The sequence below is a fragment of the Telmatherina bonti genome (genome assembly GCF_933228915.1).
Source record: "Telmatherina bonti genome assembly, chromosome: 1".
In the NCBI taxonomy this organism is placed as follows: Eukaryota; Metazoa; Chordata; class Actinopteri; order Atheriniformes; family Telmatherinidae; genus Telmatherina; species Telmatherina bonti.
Window position 1 is genome coordinate 32173434 of NC_136619.1, and position 16092 is coordinate 32189525.

The 16092-nt window shown below is 37.5% G+C and overlaps 2 protein-coding genes across 2 annotated transcripts in view; one reads left to right on the plus strand and one right to left on the minus strand.

Moving 5' to 3' along the window:
* Positions 1 to 5770, plus strand: part of cdkl5 (cyclin dependent kinase like 5) — a gene marked incomplete at its 3' end in the record, with an annotated part of 40913 nt that extends 35143 nt beyond the window's left edge. Inside the window, exons 17-20 of the mRNA XM_079243515.1 lie at positions 53 to 158; positions 1276 to 1437; positions 3885 to 4139; positions 5366 to 5770. Of these exons, the coding sequence (XP_079099641.1) occupies positions 53 to 158; positions 1276 to 1437; positions 3885 to 4139; positions 5366 to 5770 (928 nt within the window). The remainder of the gene's footprint in view (positions 1 to 52; positions 159 to 1275; positions 1438 to 3884; positions 4140 to 5365) is intronic.
* Positions 5771 to 9602: 3832 nt separating this feature from the next.
* Positions 9603 to 15041, minus strand: rs1a (retinoschisin 1a; the record flags this gene model as incomplete). The annotated part of the gene is made up of 6 exons (XM_079264513.1): positions 14978 to 15041; positions 14591 to 14616; positions 14178 to 14301; positions 11196 to 11337; positions 10187 to 10382; positions 9603 to 9755 (listed from the first exon to the last, which is right to left on the minus strand). The coding sequence occupies exons 1-6, from the start codon at positions 15030 to 15032 to the stop codon at positions 9603 to 9605; spliced, it is 696 nt and encodes a 231-aa protein (XP_079120639.1). The 5' UTR covers positions 15033 to 15041.
* Between the last annotated feature and the right edge of the window lie 1051 nt (positions 15042 to 16092).

Below are 16092 nucleotides of genomic sequence, written 5' to 3' on the forward strand. Positions count from 1 at the left end.
TTTGAAACCTGAGCTTATATCTTAAAGAAGCCTTTCTACGTGTGCTCTGTAGGTCTGGAGCAGAGGCGATGGTCATGAATCCTCCTGAGCCCACCAAAGAGAAGGAAAAACAAGGCTTCTTCAGAGCCATTAAAAAGAAAAAGAAGAAGGCACAAATAGTAAGTTGTTTTGTTTTGGGGTTGTTTTTTTTTTTGCTGCCATCCATCTAGAAAACAGTTAAATAGTTTTGCTGATTTTTATACACTGAGTTAATATACGTGATAAGAAATTTTCCAAGTGGATGATTTTAAAATTATTCTTGGTTGCATTTTTGCTATCATTGAAATGGATGTGCTTAAATGCTCTAAGGACAAACGGGAATATACAAGTAAGCAAGTGAATACTGATATCAACCACTGAAAGTTCTGAATCCTGCTAAAGGTTGGGTAGGAGATTCTGAAAAAAAAATGTTCAGGCCGGCTACATTTTGAAAATACACAATTCAAAAGTCCCAGCACTTTTCTTTAGACTTCCCCTCGAACCCACGCTTCCAAAGAACAGAAACACACATTCCTTGATGCCAGGAGGTTGAGGGGGGAGGGAGAAATGGCAGTAGAGTTTGGCAGACATATCACCAGTAGGCCGTTTAGAAAGGGCCAGTTAGAAATATTGGATGGGGTTTTTTTTTTATAACTGTAAGTTCCACAGGTGACAAAATATTTTTATCTTTGTGTTAGAGCATTTAATGTATTGTCTGCAATCGAAGTGTGAAGTGGATTTGAAGCAATATATTATTATTATTATTGATATTATTATTATTGTTGTTGTTATTATTGTTATTATTATTATTATGATTATTATTAATAATAATAACAATAATAACAATAGTAATAATAGTAGTAGTACTTTTTACATAATTTCTTGAGTGTCTAGTAATATGAAAACAATGTTTCTTTCAAGTAGACTTTATAGTCTGTAAAATGCTTTTTGTTTTGCTTCCATTGGAGGTTTAGATGAGATGTTAAATATTTGCTCATTTACAGTTTGTGTTTTTTTCTTTTCTTGTGTACTTTACACATCGTAGTCACGGCCAGAATTATGAAAATAAGAACAGAAAAGAAAATTTTTCTTCCCTGCCCTGCAGAATGTCTTTTCTTTCTAATCAGTTTGTGTTGTTAATCTTTATTTCCTTAATTTTGTTCAAGAAAGGTTGGTGCAGTTTTTTTTCTCTTTTTTTTCTGCTTGTTATCAGAGATTTGTGTTGAAAGTTGTGGCTATGCGTCTTCTGCTCCACAGACGGATATGGAAGATGGGAGGAACCCCAGCATCAAGAAAAGCCTTTTCCCCCTTTTTAGCTCTAAGAATAGCTTAAAGCACAACTCAGCTGTCAAAGTCCTACCTGTAGTCGCCTCGCCTATGGTACAACACCAGCCTACTGTGCCCTACCCTGCCTCACCAGTAATCTAACCCTCAACACTACGGCTGCATGTTTACTGACACTGCACTCATCAGACTGGCTTTGAAATCCTCTCGAAAGTTTGATTGGCTGAAAAATGTTTCAAACTGACAGGATTTCAAATATGTTTACAGACTAAAACTGCAAGTTTTTTGTGCATCCATTTGTCTTGCTACAGTGTATGTCAAACGCAGTCACCTTGCGCTCACCGCATGGTAAAGACACTGATTCCATGCTGCAGTGTGTCCTGTTTGTGAGGCATGAACTTTTCACTGCAGAAACACACACATCATACCACTAAAACTTCTTCTATTTCTTTGACTTAAATGATGGAAGGAATTGAAGGCAAACAAGGATGTTTGCTTTCTTGATGAGAGTCGACTCACTTTAGCCTCGCAGCTGAACGTTAGTCAGGAGTTCAAGGTTAACAGAATCTCCTCAACAGCATCCTTAAAGCTATTTCCAAGGAATTATCTGAAATACTAAAATTATTTAAATTAGTTTTAAGTAGCAAAATTTTAAACACAGTCGTGTTGGAAATCAGTTTGTTGGACTTTCAGCTGTTTCTTGGAAATTATTCTGCCTTTTTCATGGGCAGAATGATTGTGAAAAATCCTGTATAGATTTTTTTTTTTCAAAGAAGATATAAAAGTTCACTTTCAATACAACAAAAAAAGACACAAAAGTGGTCAAATGTATACATACTGTTTATTTTGTCCTACTGCCACGGCTGTAATAGAAGTATACAAGAACACAGAACAGAAATCGACTGTGTGCTGGACACGACATGACAGGACAGAGTTGTATTACGTGCTGTGGTTGACATTAGGAAGTTGTAGTTGGAAATACTGAGATACTTTGTGGCTCTTTGTTTCAGAATAATATATCCTTTGTGTTGAATAGCATGATATATTGCATATGTGAGTGTGTTTAGATAAAAGACAGACAATAAATATAAACTTGAGAGAAAAACAACAAAAGTGACATGACATTCAGAGACAACAAGGATGAACAAAATTACAGAAAATAAACCAAAACACTCAAAGATGAGGACATTTCTATAAATACTAATAAGAGATGTAGAGACAAAACAAAAGCATCAGATAAGTAGTCCTAAGGATATGCATGTGCACAGGTATGAGGTTGTGTGTGTGTGTGTGTGTGTCTGACAGAATTTTCCTCATTAAATTTGTTAGTTTTCTCAAATTGTTTCTAAACACAGTTTTAAAAAAATATGTAAGAATTTAAGTCAGGACACAAGAAAGTTTAACAAAATTGTGTTTATGATTATTGTCCTATTACTTGGACACCCAGTCCACTTTGTTCCAATTACCAACACCTTTGATGGTAAAATAGGCCAAAAGCCCAGTAGGCCACTTATACAACTGTTTAACAGCTTGGAGGAATTTTGCAGCATGTTGCTTCATCTTCACCCCTTTAAACATACAAAATTTCACAGCCAATCAACCCAGTCTTGGCCTCATGGGGCCATTAAACCTTCCTGGAAGAGATTGATCTTGATCTATGTTGTTAACTAAAACCTTAAAGCTGAGTTTAAAAGTTTTGGCTTCTTTACTTTGTATCTTTTGATAAAGCTTTAAAACTAACTTGACAACAGAAAGAGAATAGTGGTGATCGTAGTTCCAGTTCTAACTCGTGCATTGTAATAACTTTGCTCTTCTTCCAAACTTTGAAAACGTGGCTACAGTAACACCTCTGCTTGCTTAGGTAATCCTCCTTATCAAATATTGTCAATTGATAAGATGATGATGTTGGAAACTGTTGTTCACTTAGGGCTATGTGATAGATACCTTACTAGTGTAACTGTACCTCTCCATTACATAGTGTTTTATAGTAAAAGTCTGTGTGAAAGCTTTCAAGCAAACACTCTTCCTGCTGGCAGAGAGAAGCTGTCACCAGCAGGAAACTGTAACTACAGCGAGTCAAATGACCTCTTTGAATTCTAAGAACCACTTCATTAATCATCTGAGAAGTGTATTTATATATTTGACCATAAATGTTTCATTTTTTTAGGTTGTGTAGTTTTTCCCAAGATTTATGTTTTGCAATCTTTATGTCCCACCAGAAGAGTGACTGTATCAGTGAAAGCCCAATATTACGCAACATTTACGCCCATGATTAGGTTATATAAACTTCTATTTTGTTTCCTAGTTTTTGTCTCACTTAAGTGAAGGTTTTCTGCATTTCTGCATTAATGTGATTTACAATAAAATCTTGGGAAAACTGCCTGCCACATTTTTTTCACGTCCAGTTGAAAGTCATTACTAATCAACATCGCCACTTCTTTGTGTTTTGTCATGTAGAACATCTTTAGGGTTTAAGATGCAATGAAAATGGCTATAGATACTTTTACCATATTTACAGGCAGAAAATATTTGGAATATTTCATGACATACCAGTTTTGTTTATTTTTTTCCTGACTTGTCAGGTAACTGGAAATGGACAAGAGCACCTGTCCCTTCAGAGGAGCTCCAAGTCGTCCTCTCACCACAGCAGCCGCCGGAAAAACCGTGAGAGATCCCGAGACAGAGACAGAGACCGAGAACAGAGCCGGGACAGAGACAGAGACAGGGAGAGAGAGAGAGAGCGGGAGAGAGAACGAGAGAGGGAGAGGGAGAGAGGGAGGGAAAGAGAGAGAGTAAGTGAGTGGCCAGCAGACAAACAAGTGGACTCTCACTCTCAGGTATGTTGCAAAATATTTAGTTTATCTTTATAATAAAAATAGAATCATTTAAACTGAAAACACCACAAAAAACACCACTAAGAAATTTAATACTGAAACTGAAGAACAATGTGGTTTTTTAAATGATATATCCTCATTTTATACAATTTGATCTCAGCAACTAACAAAGAACATCTGGAGTAGGGTTAAACATATCATCAGCTCACTTCTGCCATGTAATGAAATAACACACAATTTAAAAGTTGGTTTTCTTGATTATAAATTGTGAACAATATGATTTCATCATCTACAGCCTTTAATAGAATTCAAAGTTGAAAAGAATTTGTAAATGTATCTGCTTTGCTTGGATCAACCAATAAGGAACATCAGCAATGCGCTTCGTTTATGCAGTAGAAATGCTGCATGAGCTCAGGAATCCTTCTGCAAGCCATACATTCATTGTCTAATGAACATCTGTGGCTCCACTGATGCTGGACAGTGTATACAGCTTTCAGAGCAAAAATTCCAGTCATCAAGTTGACTTCATGACACATTCTCCTCATACAGTATTGGCATGGCTAGGTGGTAAATTAGTCTGAAACGGCATGTCTGCTGAATGTTCTCATTCAGTGAAAATATTAAAAGCTTATTAAAATGAATCAAAAATACAACAAAGGAGTCCTGTTGAGTCATATATGAACTACTACGCAGCCAAAATCCCAAAGCAAACAGGAGTGGAAAACCTTTATCTTTATAAAAATCAAGCAATTATGGTAGTTTCATTGGTTGACCAAAGAGTTAATATAACACATTAATGTACAATAACACTAAGGTTGATATGGTTGATATGGTTTACAAGTCAAGGTTAATGCTTTAAATTGCATTCACACAACATGACTCTATTGTTAAAATGATTCATGTTTTATCTCATTTTGTCAAAGACATATGAATCAAATCTAAATTAAGTCATATCGTTGCATAACAGTTAATTGCAGATTAAGACATATGAGGTGGCTGAATAAAAGAGGGATATGGGGATTTAAAGCTGCTCCATGCCCATCACAGCTACTCATAGCCTCAGCAGGAGATCAAAAGAGAATTGTTCCTTTGGCAATCGCATTCATACACCCCTGTACTGGACTGACATCATTTTGATGTTTTTAGGTGTTTTTTTGTTTTTGTTTTTTTTTCATTATAAGAATCAATCAAAATATTCTGAACACCGGCATCCCTGTCTCTCTTACCAGAGCCAACCTCTCAAGTCACTCCGTAGGCTCCTTCATCTCTCCCCTTCCTCTTCAAACCAAGGACAGCCCCCTCCCCCTCCTCCAGACCTGCGCTTCCAAGGCCCCCTCCCCAACCCACCTCAGCCCTCCTCCAAACAAGGCTACCCTGAGGGTCGAGTGCACACTGAGAGCAGGGGGCACTCTGGAGTGAGCAGCTCCAGCCAGGCTAAAAACCGCAAGGCCAGCTACCCCCTCCCGGGACAGATCGAGTCCAGTTGGCATGTCTCTGCTTTACAGCGAGCGGAGGGTGCTCAGTTCACCCCTGAACAACTGGGCATCAAACCAGGCCAGAACGGACCCACCTTTACCCGAGCATCTCGCACCAGGATGCCAAACCTCAACGACCTGAAGGAGACGGCCTTGTAATTCCTGCGAACCGAAACACCTCCAATATGACTCCCTCCTGGAAGCATCTGCCCAACACAGACATTGTGATACTGTAGTGTACTTCATGGAAGAGCCTACTTCACTGGATCAAGTCCTCATCCGGAAATGCAGTTATCTGATTATTCTCATGTCTGAAACATACAAAGGCAAGACAGTGACAGGCCGCACATAAGAAACAGAGCCATGAGAAGGACTCGCACCTTCTCGGGTTACCAGTTCTGCATTAGCTGTACTTTATCATCATCTCTACTTATATCAGAATAAGCTGATCTTTAATGTCAAGAAGACACTGCCTACATGGCCTGTTTGCTGCCATCTTCTGCTCACAGGACACTACTGCAACACGTCAGATGCCACTGTCATGCCAACGGCCAATAAACTCACCTTTTTCAAGCTCTCATATTTGATAACAACAAAAAAAAAGAGAAGAAATATTTATATCAATATTATTTATTATATATTTATTTGTTTTAACTTCAAGGATATAAGCTATAAAAGACACAGTATGTAGGTTATATGGAAATATTATAAGGTAATTTAGGATTAAATGTGTAATTGCAAGAGCTTTAGTTTCGACACAGAGAAATGCATAGATATTTATGTGTTAATAATACAATATGTCACAAGAAATATCTAATAATGGTGAATGTCTTTTTTGTTCAAGTTGATGTTATTTACAGTTTTATGTTAAATGATTTTCTACCCTTTTTTCTGTTTGTTTCATCAAAATGTAAAAAGAAAAAAAAACAGATAAATACCTAAAGTTTTTGACATTACATTTAGTACAAATTTGCCAATCACCTTCATGACATAAAATTTTAAGTTTTGTGACAAGATGGGCTATTTTGTCAACAGGGCTCAGTAGCAGATCAGCCAGAGTGGGACTGTTAGGCTCTGTGCTTTTACATGAAGTAACTGTTAGCACACTTTGTGTCCCACTTCCAGCGTCGCCATTTTAAAACAAGCCTCATTAGTCGCTCAGTTATTTTATCAAGTGACAGCAGCTTCCCAGCTCCATCCTGCCATGTTGGGTTTGTCTACAGCCTTAACAGCAAATAAGGGGTGTCTCTGCTCATGTGAGAGATTATCCTGTTAAAGTGAGTTTTAAGTACCGTGAAAACTTTTAAAGTGTTTTAAGATCTTTTTTTTTTTTTTTTTTTTTTTTTTAAAAAGGCATACCTCACCCACAACCTTTACGAGCTTAAAGGATAAGTCTGGTTGTATTTTGCATTGTTATGAATTCCTCATTTGACCCTTTAAAAAAATAAGCATGTCTTTATTTTTTCATTATTTAGAATGTAGATGGAACTTCTTTCAGATCTTCATATTTGAAGGCTGAATTGTTCATGTGAAAATTCATCAGATCCTTAAAGTGCAAGTATATCAGATTCAGGTTGATGTTTTGGCAGAATTGCAGTATATTGTTCAAGGCCGTATTTTCCTAAGTGTAAAGTCACAGGAATTGTTGTGTTTACTTAACCCAGCAAAAACTAAAAATGTTACTGATACTGTAAACAACTGGGGTCTAAATTACACACTGCTTCTTTATGTTTTTTTTTTATTCAGTTTTTATTTAGTTTTACGAATGATCTGAAATAATACCAGACTTATTCTTTAATATGTGTTTACATCTTTCAGTGTGCATTTTTAAAGCTCTGGTCTTATGTTTTTTGTAAAGCCCATTTTGTAAGATCAGACTTTTTTTCCTGTCTGCATTATTTTTAACATCAGCAGTCATGATCAGGGATGATTTTTATTTGACCTAAATGCTTATCTAGGTATTAATTTATTTTCCTCTTACTTAAATGTACATCATTTGAAAAAAAACAAAAAAAAACAAAAAAACTACTTTGTGTGGAACGAAACACTATTTGTGGCCTAGGCAAAGAAGACTCAAGTGTTTTATTTCCAACCTTAACTAAATTGTTCATTTCTTTCACTTCCTTGGTTTCAAACATAATTTTTTTTCCTCATCAGTGAGAAAAAGAATGAAGAAATGAAAAACTAAAAAACATTTGTGAAACGGAAGTAGAAAGTGGCTCGGCTTCTGAGCAGATCCAGCTGACTACATGGTTGTCTGAAAGCAATAACACTGGGGAAGAGAGAGATGTCGAAGGTAAAAAGGAAAAGAAATACAGTAGCAGGGAAGGATTTTCTACTAATTATTGTGATTAAACCAAGTGTCCACATAGTATAAAGAATTTTTGCATCATATTTCTTCTTTTCAGCAGTTCCCTGAACACATGAAAACCATCTCGTATTGTGCTTTATAGAAATACCCTGATTGCTAATGATTGTACATTGACTGCAGATGTGGGTTTCTGTATATCATCAGTGGACAAAGTGATGACAAAGCTTGCCTTGCCAGTGACCTGAAGCCTTACATTAGCTCATTGACTCAACACTTCAAATGAAAATGGAGGCTTCAACCCCCCCCCCCCAGAAAGTCACATGCTAAGACACAAGAAGATGAATTTTTGTTCATAAATACGAATGTGTTTCTTAAAACATCTGTTGTTTTTTTCATTGAGCTGTTTCCCACTTCTGACAGGGTGTAAATAGAAATAAGAGTGTATCTATACTGACCATTCTAATTTAAATATGATAGGGTCTCATAATAAAATGCCAACTGTACATTTTTGAACGGCTCAGTGTTTGTTTTGTCACACAAACACATACAATAACAACAAAGATCCAAACATGTTGTCTGAGTTTAATCAGGGAACCTCAAAGATACAGTAAAGAACACAGCTTTATAGTACCATTATTGTAAAACACAGCAATTAATTTCCACAGTTTCATGGGAAATTGAACTGAATGTTACAGAAAAACAGATCTGGAGATCACCACAACAACAAACCACAACACACAATTTCCCATTTCTCAACCTTCGTACAGTACTAAAACGTTATACTTCACAAAAAGTGCCTCTGGTGAAAAGAAGAACAGGTATTTATACTTAAATATCCATAAATTATAGTGAGGTCTTACCAAACACAATCAGGGTCGCAGTTAAATGATTAAGTTAGAAAGAAAAAAAAAGACACAAAAGCTATTTTTAACAGATTAGAATACATTTGTGTCATATTGAGTTACTGATTATACAGTCAATGCCTGAGAGACTTTAGTGTTATGGATTAAAAATAAGCTACAGTACTCCTGTTATATGTAATATGGGTTGTTTAGGGCAAAAGTTAAGCCCATTAGCTGGTTTTTAACTGATTTTGAGAAAAACAGAATAAATAAACCAGTTGTATCTATCATTTGAATCAATTCATTATTGTTTGAGTTTCATTTGGACTCTTTCACTCTACTACAAATGTGGAATATTACCAGACTTACTTTTTAGGACGAACAAAGTATAGGAGAATCCATGTAACAGTCACATATCAGAGGAAGCACATATAATATTACATCAATAAACACCACAAAACAACAGCACAAATGTTTTGGAAGAGCTTGTCTCTAACCTGTGGCTACGTCCTCCATAGCAACGCTGCTTCTCCTCAACTGCTAATTATTGCGTTGAATATGCCCTTTCACTGCAAATGGAGCAATCTGTTGCAAACTCTTCAAGTGAAAGCCTCAACAGACGAACTGATTATCCCAGACAATGCAGAGCAGAGTGAATGAAAGCATAATAAACAGTCCTGTTTTAATGAAACCATGTAAGTTATAAAAAAAAAAAAAAGAAAAAAAAAAAAGAAAAGATGTCATGCTGAATATTTTACAGTTTGCTTGTTTGTGAGACACATCTGTGGATAAATAATCACACACCACACACTTTTGAGGTGAGATTTTGAGGAGAGCTTCACATGCATTTGCTCATACAGATCAGCAACTCCATGCGCAGAGCGATACGTGTGTGCCATCCCAGAGGGAGGATCCGGATGTAGCGTGCCACGATAGGTGGCCGCAGGAGGTTCTGGACGGATGAGGAGCGGTCAGAGTTTCCATAAAACACCTGAGGGAGCACAAAAAGGTGAGGTCAGGGTGCAGGTAATTTTATTTATTTTGTAGTTTAGGAACATTATCTCTTTTGTTTTTCACTGACAGCCCAACAACGTAGTTTTAAAACAGTGCAGTCAGTTTAAATGAGTGAAGTGACATTACTCCAGGGATTGTCCAGCTCCGGTCCCTGCAAGTGTTGGGAGCTTCACTGCTGCAACACACCTGACTCACATCAGACTTAATCAGCAGACTTGTGCAGAGCTTGAAATCAACTTCTACACATATCTGATGGATTTCATTGTTCACAAGCTGTTGATTTGAGTCAGGTGTGTTGCAGCTGGAAAACACACTACACTTGCAGGATTCTGGCTCTCCAGGACCAGAGTTGGCCACAACTGCATTATGCTACGCTATTTGTTGCTGTTTTGTCTGGAGTCAACTGACCCTGTTGTTTCCAGTTTGGTCTTTGTAATAAATCCAGTTGAGTTTTTCATCTGTGCGATACTGAACACTATACTTTGTGATCCACTCCTCAGCATCACAGCGTCCCTGGGTGAGGATCCCCGACACCACCTTCACCTCCATCAGGTCAATCTGCACCCACTGGGTGCTGTCTTGGAACTTAGACAGCCAGGCACAACTGCAGGGGAAGCACAAACACAGCAAGTTGCACAACTCTGCAACAATACAGCAGCTAAATGGAATCCTGTCTAGTTTGTTTTTCTGATGTCTTTTATTCAATTTGTAAATTTATTTGGGTTTTTTTGTTTTGTTTTTTTTATTTCCAAGTACTTTTTTTAAGCTTATTCTAGAAAAAAAAATATTATTATCACAATTAGTGAGAGTAGTAGTAGTAGTAGTAGTAGTAGTAGTAGTAGTAGTGGTATTAGCTAAAGACAAAATGAAGGGAAATGTCCGAATAAACGTAACACAAAGGAGCCCCACTGCCCCAGTGTGCTAACATTTTCAAAGGCATAGGACGAAAATAAGCTAAACTGCAGCAGTGTCACTTCCCTGACTTAACCAGCGTTGTCTAAATAGAAACCCATGCAATAAAAATAAAACATCATTGTCTGTGTCAACGCATACTTTTTCTAATCTGAACGCTGAATGTTTTGTTTAACATGTAAACCTTGTTGTGTGTATCAGTTTTGATCTTTGCCAACAATATCTTGCATGAATATCAGGGGCGTAAAGCTGCCAACTAACTGAACCATGCCTCGGGCATTTTTTTGTCCTCATTAAGGGAGACCAGATTTTCTTAGGTTTTTGGCACATAACACTTAGCAATATGTGATAAAAGCAACAATTTACCATTTTATAGACAAATCAAATATCATGACAACCCTAGCATTCAAGACATGCAATATACATTCATATGTAAGTCTGCAGATACTTTCATTGCATCCGAAAAAATGAAAAAAAAAAAAGCATTAAATTGCCCGACACCTACCCAAAACCTTGGCTGTTAAGCCTGGCCTTGCTTGGAAGCCACGAGGAGAACCAGCCAGTGTATTGGTCCTGGTTAGAGCAGGTGATCTGGTCTGGGTTCACAGATCCAGCTTCAAAGCCAAGAGGCTTGTGGTACGGACACTCTGGAAGTACAACAAAGAACTTCATTTAAATATGTTTTTGTATGTTAATAGATTTGTATTTGTCATGAAGAGGCTGCTTTGGATTAGAAAGCCTCCATCCAGGGAGAGAAGGACAAAAACACATTAACAAGTAGTAAACCACTGAGATGTAACCAGTGAGTGATCATCACTATAAGCCTCTCTGGATTCTTAACTCTCCATCCTTTCAGCTGTCCTCTTGCCTCCCATCCTTGGGCGCTCTGGTTCCCAGGATCCCCACTGTGATCACTCCCTGTGTGACCCACATCCAATCCTAAAAGCCTGCAGTTTAATTCTTAATAGTAAGAGATCAGTGATTTCCATTAGGGCAGCAAGCAGACAGATGGCCCTCTTCTGCTCTCCATCATTCCATGTTTTGCTCACATGTTTTTTGCTACCCCTTACTAAATAAACTATAGATATATGAATGATAGAGGAAGTCAGAAATCAGTCAAATAAAACTATTGACCAATAAAGTTGTAGTGGATGTAGCTGGCTGCTCTTTTGTTTACTACTGTCTTAAGGCTTTCTAGCAAAGGGTCACATCCTGCCTAATCCCAGTGTAACAACGCTTACAGCTCAAGCCTCTGCGTGAGTCAGTGGGATAAGTGCTTACATAACAGCCATGCAAATGCATCTACAACCTTCCCCTATGTATTTCCTAACCAAGATACAAAATTTCAGTTGGCTGAAATAATATAAACCAAAAGATTAGACACAATGTATTTCAGCAACAAGTCTAATGCAGCACAGGAGGCGTTTTTTTCACTTATTGTTCACCTTCACTGTGTCCATGTAGTGGTAATCACTGGTTTCTGTAATTATATGATCGACAGAGTCTATTAGGAGCCCCATAATCTTTGCATCGTGCACTAAGATAATGATGATTTGCAGGACTTCTTTCTCCTATCTATTGCTGCTTGCCATGCAATTTGCCACTCAGTTGACACATTTATTTCACTTTTACATCAAATCTTCTTTTCCTCCTCACGTATGATATTATTCAGATCTGATCCTTGGATCTCAGGTATTTTGAGGCTGCAATTTGTTAGTTTTCATACTTGTTCAATTGCAAGATTTAGGAATTGATGATTCCACAGATTTGCCATAAAGTTAAACCTGTCATGGTTGTCCAAACAAGTGAGATTTTCATTTGCTGATTAATGCAGTATGATATGAAGAGAAGCTCTTTGCAAGTAGTGGATATTGATGATGATGATGATGAGGTTTTGTTTACACCGTAATATTTTTTAATTCTCTCTTTGAAAAGTAAAGAATGGACACTTAATTTTCAACCATGAGTTGTGGTTTTAATCCAGATCTATGTGAAGGTTGCCACTGTGAAACATAATCTCTGGGGGTTTTGGATCTGTGTACGTTTAAAAATCCCTGTTGCATTTTCCTGGCACAAACTCACTTGTTCAAATGAAGATTCAAATGAAGAGCATAATTCCTGTTAAAGTTGGAGTATGTAAGATTTTCAATATTTTTTTTAAAAAAAAATTTAAAAAATATCTACAATCATAATTAGATAGTTTTTTTAAACATGTAGGTTCCAGTTTGTCCATATTTGATGTGTTATTAAATTACAAGTCTAATTAATGACAAAGACCCTTCTTAAATGTTTGCCTACCAGTAAAAAAATGTGCTTTTTGTCATTAATTAAACTTGTAATTTAATAACGCATCAAATATGCATAGACTGGAACCTACATGTTCAAAAAAACTTTCTAATTATGATAGTAGTTATTTTATTAGTTAACTTATTTTGAAAATATTGAAAATCTTACATACTCCACCTTTAACGACAGTAAAATTAGTAGAGGACTCTGCAACCTTGACTGAGTCAGATTCTGTGTCTTTTAATGGCTCCATCTGTGTCACCTCTCAGAGGATGTCCACTGGAGCATGACCACCCTGTGGAGTCAAATCTGAGGTCTTATGCATTCGTGCCCAACCATGATCATGTAGGGATTGTGATCAAATTTGTGCATTTAGACACCCCACCCACCTGCACTGCAGATCTCAGATGAATTGGTGGAATTTTAGGAATTCAAGGTTAATTAAAGGTCAATTAAAATACTTCCCCAACTGGATGTTTCAGACTGTCATATGGGAAGATTTTCAACGCCATTTCATGCTTAACTAGAAGCACTCAGACAGAGACCTGAGAGCTCCACCAAGCCGATAGTGGCTGTTTTTCTGTTAAAAGCTCTAATGGCAAAATTATTCTCATCAAGAGTTCTTTAAAAGATTCCTGTATCCAGGTGACGATCGAGATCACCACCTAAATCTATTCACTTGTTCCTTATTCCAATTCAGAGATTTCCTGAAAATTTAATCAAAATGCAGCATCACTTTTTGAGTGGTTTTGCAAACAGACAGACAGACAAATCAACAGTCACTTACACAACCACAGCCTTGTCGTTTACCTAAAAGGGAGGTCAAAAACATACATTGCGATTCTCATAATAAGCAGATGAACAGATTTATCTGGTGTAAACTTTCTGGGCTGTTATCAGTCTCCAGCAGGTCAAACAGGAAAGCTGTTGAAATACTGTTGCCTTTGTCCACTATCAGTTAGATGGCATGTTTATATTGTCTGAATCTTAAATTTACTATTGTGGACTATTATAAATAAAATGTGAGCACAAGGTGTTTCTGAAGTATACTATTATGTTTTTGGCACTTGAGGAAACAAAATATTCACTGTGAATGACATAATGATGTAGATTAATGTAATGTATTAAATGTAATTTAAGCAAATAAATAATGTTAAAAAAAAAAAAAAAAAAAAAAGGCTGTATGCAATGAGGCCCTTACCAGGCATGCAATCCACTCCTTTCACCATGGAGCCAGACCCAATGGTAGAAAATGCTGTCGGGGATTCACCTCTGTCGCAATTACATTTGCAAGAATTGCCAGTCCAGGTTTCAGGTCCATCAGTCTCATATTGACAAAGAAAAATATTTACCATTTGCTATTCAAAACATTATGAACAGAAATGTGTTACCATAATTTCAAAAACATAGCTGGCTAAAAAATGTAAAAATCTTATTCTTGTTCTGTTTAAGATGTTCAGCTTTTGTTTTAGAGAAATGTCCTTGTCGGTGGAAAATCACTTACAGTGACATTTTTTAAACACCACGTTAAATGTTTTTGCTGCATGTTGAAAACATATATCTAATCTAATCTGATATATAGGACTTTGGTGTGTTCCTGGCATTCCTTCATACCTCTTGTGCATGAATGCTGGTGAACACTGTCCAGCCAGATGGACAGGAGGAAAAAATCCATCCGATGAGGCACAGAAGGAAGGAGAAAAAAAAGAGGCTGTTAAGACAGAAAAGTCAGCCATTCTGGCAATACAGTCTGTGCATCAATCTGTCTGTTTAGCCACATTTAGAAAAGGAAAACAAACATAATTCAGAAACACAGAATTAATGTTATAGACAGAAATCTCAATAGGAATCTATAGTTCATCCTTTCTGATGTGGGTTTTGGAAGGTTTCCTCAGACTGAATATTCATCAAGATTCCTGACCTTACCCTTTCTAAACCTGTCATTTCCATTTACAACTCAACAGCTGAGTAAAGACCAGGTTGTAAGGACTAAAATCATACCGTCAGCTCCAAGAAGAAACAGAGCCAGCAGGAAACGCTGCATGCTTAGAGCCATCTTCCAACTCGCTCCAAACCAGACGGGACTCACTGAGGAGTGAGCAACCAAGCCAGCAATGATAGAGAGGCTGGATTACAATAATCCACAGGACACTAATGGCTTTACCTAATACCATCCTTATCTGACAAAGCCCCTCCTACAGCTGCTCAAACATAACTATCACCATCATCAACAACATCAAAATCACTGGAAATCACTGCATGGACACAAGAGTGATGCCAAAAATTCGACTGGAAAAAGAAAAAGCAGCAGACTCAAAGGACAAATCTGAGTTGATTGTGTGTGTGTGTGTGTGTGTGTGTGTGTGTGTGTGTGTGTGTGTGTGTGTGTGTGTGTGTGTGTGTGTGTGTGTGTGTGTGTGTGTGTGACACAGAGAGAGAGAGAGAGGCTGAAGGATGGTGGTACTTATGCTGGGTCTTGTAATCCATATGACGAGGCTTGCTTTTTTGGATAAAAGTAAGGCTCTCCCAGCCTGTAGCAGCTGCAGTTCCATTTGCTTGAACAGTTTGTTCCCAATGTAAAATTAAAGGAAGAAAGACAGAAAGTCACAACACTAACCCTTTTTATATATAAGACAACAAAAATTTAAATTGAATCAAAAGGATCTGGCAACTGTTACGTAACAAAGACAAGCCAAAGACCAAAAGTAATTTTTAATATACATCACATTGTTGATGTCCCCTCCATCACTAAGGGGGTGAGGTGTGTGTGTGTGTGTGTGTGGGGGGGGGGGGGGGGGGGGGGGGGGGGGGGGTTAACCTCCCACTGTCCAAAGACATGCACGTTACCTAAACGATCACTCTAAATTCTCCCTAGGAGTGTGTGTGAGTGAGAGTAGTTAGTCTCTCTGTGTTGGCCTTGCAATGGATCAACGACCTGTCCAGGATGTACATTGCCTCTCGCTTAGTGACTGCTGGGATTGGCTCAGGCTCCCCTCTGACCCTGAGTTGGAAGAAGTAGTATCGAAAATGGATTAGAAAATGCATCAATTACAGATTATTGAGTTGATTTACCATTCAGAAAACTTCTTGGTCACAAATGTCGGCAAATATAGAGA